The 16,324-nt window shown below is 38.6% G+C and overlaps 1 protein-coding gene across 2 annotated transcripts; it reads right to left on the reverse strand.

Moving 5' to 3' along the window:
• Positions 1 to 551: 551 nt before the first annotated feature.
• Positions 552 to 14,074, reverse strand: flot1a (flotillin 1a). Of its 2 annotated transcripts, none has more exons than XM_049602497.1 (13): positions 13,940 to 14,074; positions 13,401 to 13,464; positions 12,960 to 13,035; positions 11,804 to 11,894; positions 11,113 to 11,256; positions 10,761 to 10,880; positions 10,306 to 10,401; positions 9,895 to 10,047; positions 9,594 to 9,775; positions 7,663 to 7,708; positions 7,320 to 7,457; positions 6,650 to 6,814; positions 552 to 6,094 (listed from the first exon to the last, which is right to left on the reverse strand). In XM_049602497.1, exons 2-13 carry the CDS (start codon positions 13,441 to 13,443, stop codon positions 6,074 to 6,076), a joined length of 1,275 nt encoding a protein of 424 aa, XP_049458454.1. In that variant the 5' UTR covers positions 13,444 to 13,464; positions 13,940 to 14,074; the 3' UTR covers positions 552 to 6,073. The 2 variants fall into 2 exon arrangements, with proteins under 2 accessions (XP_049458454.1, XP_049458455.1); XM_049602498.1 differs by having other exon boundaries at positions 13,401 to 13,483.
• Positions 14,075 to 16,324: the final 2,250 nt, after the last annotated feature.

Here is a 16,324-nt window from a genome sequence, read left to right on the forward strand (position 1 = left end):
CACAATTTCTGATAATAAAAGTATTTGAAAATAGTAAAATGTTCTTCCTTCAATTTATATCTTTATAACAAGTGTTTGAACTATATATAAGCCATCAAAAACAGGTATTTCAGGGTTTTTTAAATTGAAAAACGTAAAAATTTAATTGGCCGATATATCTGCTATCGGATTTTTTTATTCCATAATATCGGAATCGACATCGGCCCCCAAAAAATCCGTATCGGTCGGGCCCTAGTATTTAACTTAGGCCTACTCCACATCAGCTGGAGTTTGTCACAGAAAATGTCAGCAAACATCTATCAACAAACATTTATCATGGTTTAAGCATCAAGGTGAGCACCAGGGTTAAGATGGTTGCTAGTTTGAAATACAAATAAATTGAGATGCAACAGGTACAACTACACCAGCAAGTCATTTGTTAGGTAAGGCACAGTAGCTTAGTGCAAACAGGAGAAAAATGCAGCTCCCAGTGATGTCAAAGTGTAAACCAGATACCTAAAATCAACATCGATATATTATGACAGATCAATAAAAGGAAAACCTTTAAAGTATTGAGAAGAAACAAAGTTTATTAGGACTTCCTCATGCAGGGTCCTTTTTTGTTGTTGACTAATTGACTATTCAAAAGCAAGACAACTTATCCAGTGATGCAAAACAAATAAAAAGTGGAGCAAATCAGTCAAAAAACATGCACAAATAAGATGTGTAAACAGAAATAATACAGGAGTAAAGATTTATAAGTAACACATAGCAGTAAAATACAGGAAAAACAGTAAAGGATATACATGGTTTCCCTTTTGCAATTTAATGACAACTTTATTGTGTACAGGTTTGCAGAATAACATTTTCCTACAGACACGAATTTCTTAAAGTGCACAGACACTAATTAAAAAGCAACAGAGTGGTATCTTCCTTGGCAGAACTTCACCAGTGAGTTGAAATAATACAGAAAACTCTACTATACTGATTGTAGCTTGAATACGTTTATAATGAAACACTGCTGTTAGTGAGTTAGTAGAGTTCTTCATGGTGACTTGGGAAACCAACAGTGCTACACTGATCCTGTAAATATCAAATATACAGTATATACTATAGAAATACATCTATATCCATACGTAGTGTAACTTTGAGTATCATTACATCATTACACTTTAAATATCACAGAGGTACCAAGATACATTTCCTTTTCTATAACTATCCGATCCATCTCCTCCTACTTTGGTGATTCCACAGTAAAGTAGCATATAGCATCCTGACTGAAAATGTGTTTTCCAAGATTAAATTGCAGTTAAAGTGTGACAGGTAGATGCATGCATTTAAACAGTAGTACTAACCTTCAAATAAATAAACGTACCTTCAGAAAGCCATTTTAATACATTTGGCTGTACTGTAATCAACAGTGCAGAGAACAAAGTCACAAACAGACATATAATGAGGTGTTCAGGTTGGGTACCATTGAGGGAAAAGAGATGACCATTGTTGGCTAAAGTCATTGCTGTCATACAGCTCAGACAAACAAAACCAAACGTGCAATTAATTTTCTAATTTTAAAGAAAAGCAATCAATGTTTTTATTGTAAGATTCTTAAAAAATACCAAAATACGTATCTTTCCTGTTTCGTGTAGTGCAATCTATAGTAACTATTTTATTTCTATCCAACTACACCAACTGTATCATCACGCCGAAAGAAGTGTGCATCTACTGCTAGCTCAACCAGTACCATTTAGATAGCTAACGTTACACCTCAACCGAGGAGGGCACCATTAACATTCTCATGCACTGCACTGTCAAGAGCAGGAGCCTCTTTTCAATAGCCCCTTTTACACTGCCAGATTTTCCGCGAATGTTGGGCCGTTTTGCCGGCAAGCTGCGAGTGTTTAGACACACAGGGCCAGATTAGCTGATCCGAGGTGCCCAATTTTCCGCCTCATAGTGTAGTCATATTGGTGGAACCTTTTTGGTTTAAACAGACCGAGGCAGCCTTCCTGCAATGGGAGGGGCTGTTGAAGACTTGTGGGAGGAGCTGTTGATGACGCCGCACGTGCGAGCCACTGGCGGTGGATAAACAGGAAACGCTGATAGCAGGAATTAGCGAGCAGCTAGTAGCAAGAGGGAAACGCAAACCTGACAGACACTGTAAAGATGAGCAACTGAGGAGACAAGGAATTGCGCGCCCTCCTTGCACTTGCAAATTAAGAGGCCATTAACCGTCAGATGACGGGAACGGTGAAGAATGGGCCGATTTACGAGAGAATTGCAGACAGACTGACTAGCCGCGGCTTCCCTCCCACGTCACTGTTTACGTCACACGCTGAGCTACACATTTTGTTACTTGCTCACGCCCCCATTGCCCTAAAAAAGGCACATTCTGTATTTAAACAAAAGTAGGTAGGCGGGATTTTGCTGCACTCCCCAATTTGTTTTTAAACTGTCAATGCTGAAAAAAGACTGATTGGGCTTTCCTGCAAATTTGCACAATTCCTATCTAAAAAGGGCTAATGAGTAGATGCACACTTCCTTCTGCATGGTAATAGAAAGAGACAATATAGTTCCTACATGAAACTGCTCACAAAAAGGTCTGTGGATTATCTTGAGTGAGCGGGTCATGATCTCTGGTAAGAGACACGGGTGTTGAGTTTTCTAACCCTTTTTCTGGCGCTTTGAGCACCACAAGCTGAGTGCCATCTAGGTCCGTTATATTGGAGAGAAGGCTGGCATCTTTACAGCCAATATCTCCAACAATTGGCAACTCACTAAAATGTCTAGATAAATAAGTAGCACTACAGGTAAGACGAAAAGTATGTATTTTTATGTTTTTGTGTGTGTGTGTGTGTGTGTGTGTGTGTGTGTGTGTGTTGTGTGTGGGGGGTCCCTTTAATGTTTTCTTTTTATGCTAATACAACAAAAGATAAAACATGTTTTGAATACCCAGCCCCAGAGGTTATAGGTGGAGGGTGACAGTAGGATAGGGTTATGGTATAAGGCAAGCTGGAACTATTTTTAGGAACCAATACTCAAAGTTAGCTCCTAAACCTTCACTGGCTTATCATTCTGGGTGCACTGACTCCAAGATGAGAAATTACTGTGCGAGAGATTTTCAATTCCTTACAATGGCTTGTTTGGTATTAACTTTATCATAATAATAAATAAGTTAAATAAGTACACAATACAGCAAGATTGACTAGAGTGAGGTGAAGAAAATAAATAAATGATCCAACGTCTTAATTTGTCCATTTCTGACCACCAATCTGATAAAAGCCTTTCCCTTTCCCTGCAGTAAACGCTGGCATCATCTGACAATAAGTAATCTCACTGACTGTTCAGCATCTGCATACCTCTTCATGTTAGGCTCTCATAAAAAAAAATAATAATAATGATACATAGTTCAGCATTTCAATACAGTTATCTCAAAATGACACTGTAGTATTCCCATTGCTACAATAGAAGGTTAAAGCTATACTTCACACCACATTTCCCTTTACTTCCACAAGCTACACTTTTATGAGAGCTGCTACATGGCTTGTCATAATAACACAAACAGTACCGTTTTACTTTAGGTATACATCTAGTAGAGTGTGTGTATTACTGGTCAGCAAGGTGGCAAAATCTCAAGTGAACCTGAACCAAAAGATCCACGGTCAAGCTCTTGTTTTAGCCTACATCTGTTTTGTTCAAGTGTCCTGACCTGTGGACCTAGTGTTAATGATGGACAGAGATAAGGGACTTTAACCACGGTGGTCATTACAGCATCAGAGTATGACAAGAAATTATAAATTCTTATTTTGCTCGATCATGAACTTTAAATCAAAAGCTTTCACATTCTCTTGTAACATACATTTTTATATTCAAAAATTGTACGTACTATATTCTGTTGTCTAGATAGACATACACTGAGGTTCAGAGTAAATTGAGCCGAATTTCCTGAATTGCCAACACTGTAAGCATCCAGTAGAAAGGGCCGTGAGGTCTGAAGTGATCATTGCATTGCTTTGATGATAGATATCAAACTATCAGTTAGAGAACCCGACATGTTTGTTGCGGAAATGGTTAGTAAGCGTAAGTTAGTGAGCTAAAGATGGGTTAGTGGACCTGCACAACATTTGCTAATAGTTTTGCATACAGTAATTGAGATAATTGTGGTATGGGGCTCCTGCACAGGTTTTAAATATTTGATGTTGTTTTATAGTGGTATGCCTTAAGCAAAGGGTCCTTAAGTTATTTATTTTTCCAGAATCCTCAAAATGTTAACCCTGATTAAGCAGGACAAGATCAGAAGATGTTAGTGTTGATTGAGAAAGGCATCAGATTTACAGATTACAGTTTGGATTACCTGTTAGTTTGCAACCATCCATGACAACTTTAAACAGGGTTCCCACACATTTTCATGGCCATTCACAACATATAACATGAACAGTTCTGTATAGTACACTTTACTCCAAATGTTAATTATATTATTATTACTATAATTCTGTGGACAGGGAGCAGTAGAGCTCCCAGAGTGGGGGAGTGACAGCCGACAGTTTGGTTGGCCCATTGGTTAATTTGTTCGGAAAAAAGAATGCTCTGCACCTTCGAACTACCACGCTCTATTTTCAGAGCAGTAAACATGAAAGCAAAGTGTGCACTGGCACGTGACAATTGAACGCCCTTGGCTGCCCATGCAATTTCAAAAATGCGGTATAATTTAAAAAGTATAAGTAGGGCATTGGTATGAAAACTTTGGGATTCATTACCTGCTATGTCAGATCACACTGGCACCACATTATTCTATTCAAAAAAAATTCCTGCTAGCTGGCAAACATGGAGGGCGAGCAAAATGTCATGCAACGGCGCATATAAGGGCTTCGTTACATCAACAGCTACAGAAAAAACATTCGCCATTATGTCGGTGAAGATTCTCAGTCATTCAGGTCATGTAATCGTAAGTGCTATATCGTAAGCAACTGGACTTGCTTGCGTTTCTTGAAGATGTCTCGCCTCTCATCCAAGAAGCTTCTTCCTTCATTCGCCATTATGCTACATTATGTGGAAGGTTATCCGCAAAAGATTACTGTAACAATGAATTTTTATTTGATTTTATTTTCCATGACTTTTCCAAAACTATCCATGATTTTACTAACTCCATGACTCTTCAAAAACTTTAAGCGATTTTACTAATTTCACGACTTTTCCAGGCCTGAAAAACAAGATATTGGAGTTCTGTAACTTTTTCAGCTTCTCCGTAACCGTGGAAACCCTGTTTAAAGACTTTTAAAGGATTGATGATATGATAACTCTTCCTTGATGAGTTCAGTCAGAATCACATGGTGAGAAATGGGTGATGCTAAAACCACAGGCTGTGGTGTTGGTCTAATAATGTCCAGTCTCGTAATGTTAGTAGCTTTAGTAAATTAAGTTTTTGAATGCATGTTAAACGTTCTTGTTAAGATGCACTTAAGGTTTGGCAGCAAGGCAGTGAACAGGCAGTTATGGAGGAGACATTTAGGATAGACACAGACACAGACTTTCTCATTAGTGTGACACAGACACACAAAACTTGACAGTGCAGAAAGAAGAAGGTAGGAAAAGACAGAAGACTGTTAAGACAAAGTGAACATTTACAACTTATGGGTTACACAGAGGCTACAGTTACATTTGTTGCTTGTTATGCTGCATTTTAAAATGTAGTCAAGCCAATGTAAATTAAATCAAAGGCCTAAATCTTGAAAAGAAAACACGTGGCAAGTTTTGTAATTTGAATGCTTTTTGTTAATGCTGATTATAATGCAGTATCAGTGGACTATATGAAAACAAAAAACTGAAATAGCAACTGTAACTGTAGCCAGAAGAGCACTACTTTAGCCCAGACAGACCTCAGTATCAGTGACCGAAAAACATAAACAGACAAACATTAAAAAAGTGTACGTTACAACACAGAAACATCACAGTAAGATGTCGACAGAGCTACAGGAAGGGAAACGGCTATACAGATGATGTAAGACAGAAATTAGAGCAGAGGAGAAAGGTTATTAGTGTTAGCAGACTCATGCAAAGAAGAATGGATCTGCCTGGTAACCAGACTGGTTGATTCGCTTCACTCTGTGTTAGAGGTCACCTGCAGAATGGAGGGAGAGAGAGAGAGAGAGAGAGAGAGAGAGAGAGAGAGAGAGAGAGAGATATTTTTTTTATTATATATCATTTACAATAATAAACAGTAACAAACGCTCAAAGGTGCTTCAGTGCCTCCTTTCCTATTTCCTTTAGCATAGGAAACACTGGAACATCCTTTAGGTGTCCCACAATTCCTTGTGGTAGTAACATTTAAAGTGATGCACCATTTAGCCATTGATGAAAACCATATGCCTATCTTGCATGAGTTTAACAAGTATTTTCATGCAATCACGTTATTGTACGGTACAATTTGTGTCCCTGAATCATGACGTTTTCTATTGAGGTCATGGTTTAGGGTTAGGAAAACACATAGCAAGTGTTTTTTTTTTTTTTTACTACTTGACTGCAACCTCTTCTGCCGGCTACATACTGGCAAAAACAAAAAAATCTGTGCATCTTTGATAAATATTCTTGCATCCTCCATGATGCGTTTGACATGCATCAGCAGACCACAGACAGCAAGTCCAGTGAAAACCGGAATTTAATATGGATGTGTTACCTGGGAGATGCTGACTCCAGTCAGTTTCTCCACGGCCTCGGGGAGGCGGAGCATGATGTCCAGCACCTCTCCTGACAGTTTGGCTGCACCCACCTCGCCTCCTCCACTGGACACCATGGTCACCTTGTTGGCCCCACACAGAGGCTTGCTAATCTCTTCTGCCATCTGGTGGAAGAAAGATATGACCAAAATGTTGAAACCTTTACAAACTCATTCATGGGCTGATGAAACATGAAGCAAATAAGTGACTCTGACAAACCCAGACATGACAGCGTGCAAGGCAAGCAGTTAAACTGAATGAACTGAATGAATGAAATTAACCAAACTAAATTAAATTAGCCAGGAGCCATACATGTTATATTTTCCTGATATTTTCTGAGGTGATGCTTTCTTCTTGAATAACAAAATGTGAATTATTCAATAAATTTTGTCAAATCCAAAGTGTCTGAAAAGGTATACGGTGACTAGGCACCGTTTTTTTTCAGCTTGATTATATTTTAGTTTATGCACGCCAGTTTTTGTAAAAGGCGCACTAAAATGAAAACACAATGAGCTGTAAATTAGGACAATATGTGGAGCCCAGGGATGGATTTGTAACCAAAACAAACTACCCCCATGCAGCAGTGATGCATACAATAACAGTGGGCTGCAGGTATAAATAGCTGTTTACCAGAGGCAGTTTCTCCAGCAGCATGTCCACCATGGCTCCATCCTTGTACTGCTGGAAGGCCTCCGCTTTCTTCGCCATCTGCTCCGCCTCAGCTCGACCCTTGGCCTCCACTGCAAACGCCTCAGCCTCACCTTTAATCTGAAGGAGACAGGTTAGGAGGATGGGTTACTCTACCAGAAAACACCGCCCCACAACTCCTGAGATACTTTGTGAATTAGACTCACACAAAACAAGAACGCTTGTGGGCATGAGACCAGTATTTCACAACATTCAGCATGATCTCCATTTTAAACCATTTAAAGACTTCTGAGTTGGGAAGCAGCTGTAGTGTTTTGCGACTCACCCTGATGGACTCAGCTTCGGCCTCAGCCTCCATGATCAACTTAAGACTGGACAGAGAGAGAGAGAGAATAGCAGAGTCAGACAGGGAGCAGACAGAATAACTGTAGATGACTGAGCCAACAGTGGACCATATTTCTGTATCATGAACATTACAACATGAGGGAGGGCTTGTGTCTGATCTTTGTTTTCACCTAATCATCAAAAGTAGTACAGTATTATGTTTAATGACTTCACGCTGGATTTCCATCCAGATGTGATGCAAATTGTAACCAAATTTTGAGAAAATCAGCACAACACGAGATACTGTACTTTCCTCAGCAGTATTTTGTTTCATGACTTCACACACTGTCACTGCAATACACTGGGTTTGTTCACTTTAAATCAGTTTGTCAGTGGCTGTGAAAAGTTGTGACTGTCTAAGTACATTTACTTAAGTACTGTATGAAAGTAAAATTTTGAGGTACTTTACTCTTTCCATTTTCCACTAATTTTTACCTCTCCTCTACTACTGCTACTACTCACATTTCAGGAGGCAATTTGTTTTACTTCACTTCATTTAATTGATTGTTTTAGTTACTACGTATTTGTATTGGTTAAGATTAAGTAAAACTTTAATTTGTCCCCAGGGGTGAATTAACAAGCTACCTGACAGTATTAAGTATCATGAATTATACCCACCTTCCGCAACATCAAAGTGATGTAAACATTAATGCATCAGTGATTACAACCCCAGTTCCAAAAATGTTGGGACACTGTTTCAACTGTACATAAAAGCAGAATGCAATGATTTGCAAATCTTTTTTGACCTATTTTTGATTGAATACAGGACAAAGATATGATATTTAATGTTCAGATTGTTAACCCTTATTGTTTTTTGTAAACATACACTCATTTTGAATTTGATGCCTGCAACATGTTCCAAAAAAAGTTGGGACAGGGACATGTTTAGTGCTGTGTTACATCACCATAGATGTTAAAAGCCCTACATTTCTTGCAATAGTGCTTTGAGAAAGGTTGCTCTTAAACTGTTGGGACTGTTTGCCCACAAGGTTTTTCACAAAGTGACAATCCTTAGCTGAGCCTTACGAGGATGCCGCTTTCATACCCAGTTACAATACTTTAATCTGTTACCAATAAACCTGTCTACCCGTGGAATGTTCCACACAGGTGCTTTTTGAGCGTTCCAAATATTTGACAGTCTTTTGTTGCTCCTGCCCCAACTTTTTTGGAACATGTTTCAGGCATCAAATTCAGAATGAGTGTATGTTTACAAAAAAAAATCCAAAACAAAACGATAGAGTTCATCAGTCTGAACATTAAATATCTTGTCGTTGTACTGTATTCAATCAAATATAGGTCAATAAGGATCCAAACCTTTTTGGAATTCGGGTTGTATAATCAAATAATACAGTATTATTATTCTGAAATTAGTTATTCTGCATCATGAGTACTTTTACGTTTGGTACTAAGTATTTTTTTTATGCTGGCACTTTTTTATCTTTCAAGTTGAATTCTGAATGCAGGACTTTCACTAATAAAAGCATTTCTGTTACAAGTAGACTGTTGTATTGTTATTTTTACTTGAGTAAAAGATTACAGAGTACTTCTTCCACTTGTGGTGTTAATTAACCTTACCAAACCATGAAATGCCTCATCTATAGTTGTAGAAAGCCTTCATACTAACATAAAAAAGGGGTTTGCAGGTGACAGATAGAAGATTGCTATAATATAAAAGCTCCTGCAATCCTCCACAAAGGTCAGCTATAAAACAGGGATTCAGTATCTTGCCTCAGGTCACATCAACAGAGACACTGCACTGCAAAGACAGGGGCTTAAACTCTGGTAATAAAACTGAAAAACCGTCTGCCTATTCACAACACCACACTGTAGTTAGGGAAGAGCAGACAGAAGACATCGAGCCTTGCAACTCACCGCTGAGCCTCAGCCAGTTTCTCCAGGCGGTACCTCTCAGCCTCTGCAGGTTTCTTCACCTTGGCCTCCAGCTCCTTCTCCCTGCGGGTGATCTCCTGCTCCTGCAGTGTGATTTGCTGCGTCCGCTCGACCACCTGGACCTGCATCCTCTCCTCCTCGATACGCTGCTTCGTCTTTGCTACCTGGAAAATACAGTACATATATACATAATCTTTTGTCATTCAGTGTTATAACAAATTAGATGCAGCCAGTTAATGTGTTACTGATTGTAATCACACAGTTCTTGTTCGCTCCTGTGTACCTGCAGCTGATAGGCCATCTCTGACTCCGCCTTCTTTGTGTTGACCTCGATGTCATAGGCTGCCTTCTTCAGCTCGTAGTCCCTCTGGGCCTTTGCCATGTCGATCTCATTCTTGTACTGAGCCGAGACTTTCTCCTGCATTGCATGGGCCTCCTGCAGAGAGAGAGAAACAGAGAAAGATGACGGAAATAGGGATCAATGGGAATAACTCTTGAAAACTGGTTAAACAGGATGAAGATGCTAAAAATAAAGACAGAAGTTTAGACGAATATCACTGGTAATTGCGCAAAACAGAGTGATTGACTACTCTATAATCCGACCTCTACTACTGCCTGGTGGTGATTTTGAAATGAGACACTTTCATAGCAGTAACTATATCCTGGAGGATGGAGACAATGAAATATATTTCACCCTGATCACAGCATCTCTCTTGTTCTTGGCCTCTCCAATGCGAGCGTCTTTCTGAACCTGGGCAGTTCGAGCTTTCCCCAGTGAATGCAGATAATCCTGAGGACGAGAAAGAGATGTTAAAGTGAGATGAGCATTTGTCACTCAAGACAGAATTGATACAAGATACAGAAAATTCATCTTATGGTAACATGCTGTAGCTATGGCAGCTCTTTCTGTTATCAACAGAAAAATAAAAAAAAGCCAAAGTGAGAAATGTTCATCTCATGATTCTGTTGTGTACAGTTTTGATGTTTTTGTAAAATCAGGAGTTAAGATGGTCATCAATTTGTTGAAATACCAGTGAACCCACCAAATACACATCAAATCAAACATTAATTACACATTTTAACCGGGTTATAAAATGTTTAACTTTTGAAAATGACTTAAAAATACTTGTTTGAAGATATAGGGGTTACCTGGTCATCATGAACATCTTTGAGCGTGTAGCTGACCACGCTGATACCCATGTTGACCAGGTCAGAGGAAGCCACCTTAAAAACCTGCTCTGAGAACTTCTTTCTGTCCTTGTAGATCTCCTGTAAGAGGAACATGTTTACTGTCTCTCAAAGTTACAGGCAGATAAGATTTATAGCTCTGTTAGTAGCAATCTGTCTGTCAAATACTCACTGAATTAATATTTGTAATGTAAATGTATCATGGTGAAACTGTTTCAAGACGACAAGGTTTAATCACTGACTGGGACTTTAAACCCTGAATTTAAATTCCACTATATCCACTGCTGGAAACAAACAGCTATCAGATCTTTACCTCGACGGTCAGGTGGGCGATGATGGCCCGCTGGTGGCCCTCCAGCGTCTCCAAGGCGATCTGAGCGATCTCGGCCTCTGACTTCCCCATGAACATTTGGCATGCTGCGGCCAGCATCTGTTTATTCTGACCCTGGATCTTCATCTGTGGGAAACAGCGACTCGTTTCATTCCCCATGTCCAACAAAACAGCAGCTGGTGTTTTATGCAAACCAAGAATCATTTTCTAGATATCTATCCATCTATCTAACATAGTATCTATGAAATGGGCCATTCTGAAAAAACGCACCTTTACTATTGGTACTTTATATTTTGATGCTAATAGTTTTGTACCTCTCCTCAATTAAAAATGTGAATGCATGACTTTTATTTACTTGTAACAAAGTATTTGTACACTGTGGTAGTGCTTCTTTTATTTAAGTAAAAGATCTGAGTCCTTCTCCCACCACTGGGTAGATGTCACACTCAGATGTGGAGGAGCCATGTTGGGTATCCTGACTGAACAGATACACAAAGCTTACAGCTCCATCTTTATTATACAGTTTAGTCAAGATAATAACTGATGTTTTTTTTCCTTCTGATGACCTACATTAACTATTTGTTAAGTACTTTAGACCTGTCCCCCTGAAACCTCCTCCTGCTTCACTGGTAGGGTAGCCCGCTGGTCCCTCTGACATGTGATGCTCACTGACCTGGGCTATCCCAGTGACAGAGATGGGCACCCCATGGCGGGTGTACACTTTATCGCTCTTCACATTCAGAGTCAGAGTGTTCAGGGAAATCCTGGAGAGAGGCAGGGTGAGACATATAAAAAAGGAAAGAATGATAATGGATGGATTATCAGCTGCTATAATGGTACATTAAAGTGCAGTCATTTCCGTTTTGTCCTTGTATTGAGTTGTGTGCACTTGAGGATTTTACAGGTACAGGATTAGGGCCAGCTACACTCAGACAAATAAAACATTAAATCTGGTGCCATATGATGAGCTGAAATTAAGGTGGGAGGAGCAGCATGTGTCCTGGCAGATCCAAATGTGTCCTGGACAGCCCCGCCTGTAGGCTGCATACACCGGGCAAGAATGTAAATGCAACACTTTTGTTCCACTCCTATCTTTCATGAGTTGAAATGACAGATTCGGGACTTTTAAATGTTGGTAAAAGTGAGCACTTTGCCAACATAATCCATCAGCCTGACAGGTGTGGTGTCTCAAGATGCTGATCAAACAGCAGCAATGGCTGATCTCAGACCATCTTGCAGATAAAGATGCTGGGCTGGCTCACTAGATCAGTTGGATGTACTTCAGTTTACAGACATCAGCTCTGGTGGATATTCCTATCCTATTCCTATTATTATGACTATCACAAGGCACAGCCATGTAATAATCACGCTGTTTAATCAGCATCTTGATATGCAACACCTGCCAGGTAGATGGACAAGCAGAAGTGCTCACTAACACGGATTTAAACAAATTTATGAATTTAGAGAACATGTTGCATTTTCAATTTTCTTTAGTGTATGTTTGAGTTGACAGGAGGATAGAAAACAAACTGCTCTTGTGACATGGTTGTTGACTACTAAGTAAGGGATAGTTTATTTCCAGGAGACACAACCATTATTAGGCAATATATAGATGTTACTAATCATTTTCATTTAGTGAAGACAAGGCAGGTGGGCATTGATTTAAATCTGCGTTCATCAGTCATCCTGGCTCTATAATTGCACATCTGCTATTGTATGATTTATGATCTTCTTATTAAAATATCCTTTGGTGTCAAGTTACTCAGTTATCTGTTAAAAAAGCAGCAACATCATGCATTAAATTAAAGATCGGCAGACAGTTTGCCAACCTCTGTAACTTCTGGATGCACGGGATGACGAACACTCGGCCTCCAGGTATCATCAGTGGGGGAGAACGACACAGCCCTGGGAGAGATGAGACACCGAGCAAAGCCTCAAATCAGACTCCATTCATGACTAAGGTTGAGTGATATGAACATAATATTGCAACATCGTGTTTTTCCAAGTGTTTTGGTTTGGCAATATTTCAGAAGTAGATACTCATCCAAAAATTGGTTCAGTAGTAAGGAGTAATTCTTATGTTATAGCCTTTGTTGCAAAAATTGTGACCTTTTAAACATGTTATGATCTTGATGCTTTGAAATATTTTGACATTTGGTACATTTTGTCCACTTTGGAATGACAACCTTTTGCATTAATGGGAATTTATTTAACAAATGATACGCTCCTTGTAATGGTATTATATACATAAGATGAAAAAACAATTTTACCTGACACCACCATAGCCTCGTTGGGACCACAGGTGTAGAACATGCTTGCTGATCCTCCTTCAACCTGGAAGCCAAAGAAAGTACTGGAATAATACAGTGAGCCACAGAGTCCCACCTTGTTTGGACTTCCACTATATGTGCACATTAATTTTATTATCTTATTTTAAATAAAGCCTCAAAAATGACTTACAGTTTATGCTGTAACTCTAGGACTGCCATTAATAAAATTAAAGCAGGGGGGTATGATGGGAGGCTACCAGGCAGACCACAAGGGCTAATATCTAATTTAGCCTTCACAAATAATGCGCACTAAAATCCTCAAGAAAAGCCGTGAGAAATGAATAACAGAAAACCCCACACATTAGAGCCACTCACTGAGGGACAGTAACGCTTAAAACGCTTTCTGTCTTGAATCACTCTGTGTATTTTAATAGCGGCTAGCTGTCTATCCAGTAATTTACCTATCGATTTGGCTCCCACATTTGCGTTTACAGTCGAGAATCACTATGGATATAGGCGTAATATGGTGGCACACTTACCGGTTAGTATATGAGCGATGTGGCTTAGGTAGAGCAGGCTAAATTTGGGGCAAAAAGTAGCGGTATGTCTCGGTTAAAATTAATTTAATTTCGTCCCCGGTGACGGTTATTCTCGTCAGACACCAGCTGATGCAGTACAACACAGACACTGCAGCTCAGCGGCTTTTATAGAGCACACCCATCATTCACACTGTGTGCGTCTGCCATCTAGTGGCGCGGTGGGTAACTGCAACAAGTGTCCCTGCGTTCAAGTGCTGTCGGAATAATCGGAAATATTAGATCTCCACTGGGAGCATTCACGTGAGCGCGCCCCGAACCGAAATAACAACTCGGAAAACCGGCGAAAGGTTTAAAACACGACTTGTCAAGTTGACCTTATATATGCAGAAACACGGCGGTCGGAAAAAAAAATGTTCGATTGTTTGTAATAATCATTTTATTGTCTTAGGCTACATGTTGCATATTGCAACTGTTTTGCTGACATTTAGCCTAATTTGTAATACGGTTGTGACGGGAAGTTGCTGTCCTCACAGAGTGACCTAGATTAGATAGAAAGTTATTTATTGGCATTAGTTCTAATAACAAGTCAAGTAAAGCAATATTTGAGTACTTATAGGGGGTGTCCTGTCCTGGTCCAAAATTACTTGGTAATATTAAGCTTCAAGCTGTTATTAAAGTATTGTTTAAATGTTCTAAACAATGAAATACCAGAAATCATCTTTGTGGCGTCTATTCTGTTTCCACATTACGGTTTAAAGTTTATAAACACACCCGAAGTCTGGAAAAAGACTTACCAACTCAGGATGTTGGACCAACTAAGGAACACGTGAATGCAGCAGAATAAGGTTTATTACCAAGTAGATTTTCACTTACAAGGAATTTGTCTTGGTGTTTGGTGCATTTAATAAATATATTAAGAGGACATAAAAAACAAGGCAAAGTACTGCAAAAAATCAAGATCATACATAGACAATAAAAAATATAATTAATATATTTTAGAATGAGAGAGCTGTACAGTTTTGTGCAGGCTGTGCAAAAATATTGGTGAGGGGATGTGCAAAAGTTCATAGTACTGGGAATCAGTGTTCATTGTAGTCCTCAACTAATTTGTCTCCCTGCTCATAGCAGTGGTAAATGAAATACATAGACCTTTTATACAACATCACAGAAATACTCTGTTACAAGTAAAACTCCTGCATTCAAAATTCTAATTAAATGAAAGTCCAGAAGTATACGCTTTAAAAAAATATACCAAATTACCAAAGTAAAATGAGGCTGCTCACCATGCAGAATAATAAAGTAATGACAAATAAATTGCATTTATAAAGTGCTTTTCTGGACCCAAAGCACCAGAGACAAGATACAAAACAACAAAGATATTTGGCAAATAACACTGCAGGTATACTGATGTCCCATTTCATATTAATACTATGTTATGTTATTGGATTATAATTATTGATGCATTAATGTGAAGATTGCGTTACTGTTGCAGCTGGTAAAGGTTAAGATAAATTTGATTACTTTTTAAAAAATCTTATCTCATCTTATATTAACTTAACTTTTCATCATATTTTAACTTGTTAAATGTGTTATGTGTTATTAATCTGAATCTGCATATGCGTACAACATTGCAGGTGCATAGGTCTAATTCCATCCTAATATACATTATAGTATTGGATTATAATTTTTGATAAATTATTGTGACCAGCACAGTACTGTTGCAGCTGGTAAAGGTGGAGCTCATTTTAATTATATTTTTTTTTCTAATCTCATCATACTTTAATTTGATGAATATATTTTGTAGTAGCCTATTAATGTGATTCTGCAGCGTAATTTAAGTTAGAATTAGTTGCAGTGGAGTAAAAAGTACAATATTAGACTCTGAATTGTTTTAGAATAGAAGTGTAACGAGCAGAAAAAGGAAATACTCAAGTAAAGTAAAAAAAAAAAGTGCTTGTACTTATGAGCACATTACATGAGTGAATGTACTTGTAAAATACTTTTATCAATGAAATCCAAATGTGGTCTAGTGCTTATTGATATTAGCCTTCTTCAGGTAACACAATAAGCAACTACTTCTACTCTGCTCTATTGTGTTTAACTATATTCTCTTCTATTGTATGCCCAGTGCTGGCCCACACATTGAAACAGAAGTAGGCCTGTTATTGTACGATAAACAAAGTGGGAATAATGCAAATATAAAGAGTGCAAAGGAAAAGTCTTTAACAACAGCAATGAGGTGCAAATAAGGTACAAATCCAAAATGCATAACCTATGCTACTATAATATTCATTACTAAAATCAAACTGCCATGTTCATTTTATTGCCTCATTATAAAGTTGAATAAAATTAAATATGATCTGCCTATTCTATTCTATTCTATTC

This window comes from Epinephelus fuscoguttatus, linkage group LG17, assembly GCF_011397635.1.
Source record: "Epinephelus fuscoguttatus linkage group LG17, E.fuscoguttatus.final_Chr_v1".
Taxonomy (NCBI): domain Eukaryota; kingdom Metazoa; phylum Chordata; class Actinopteri; order Perciformes; family Serranidae; genus Epinephelus; species Epinephelus fuscoguttatus.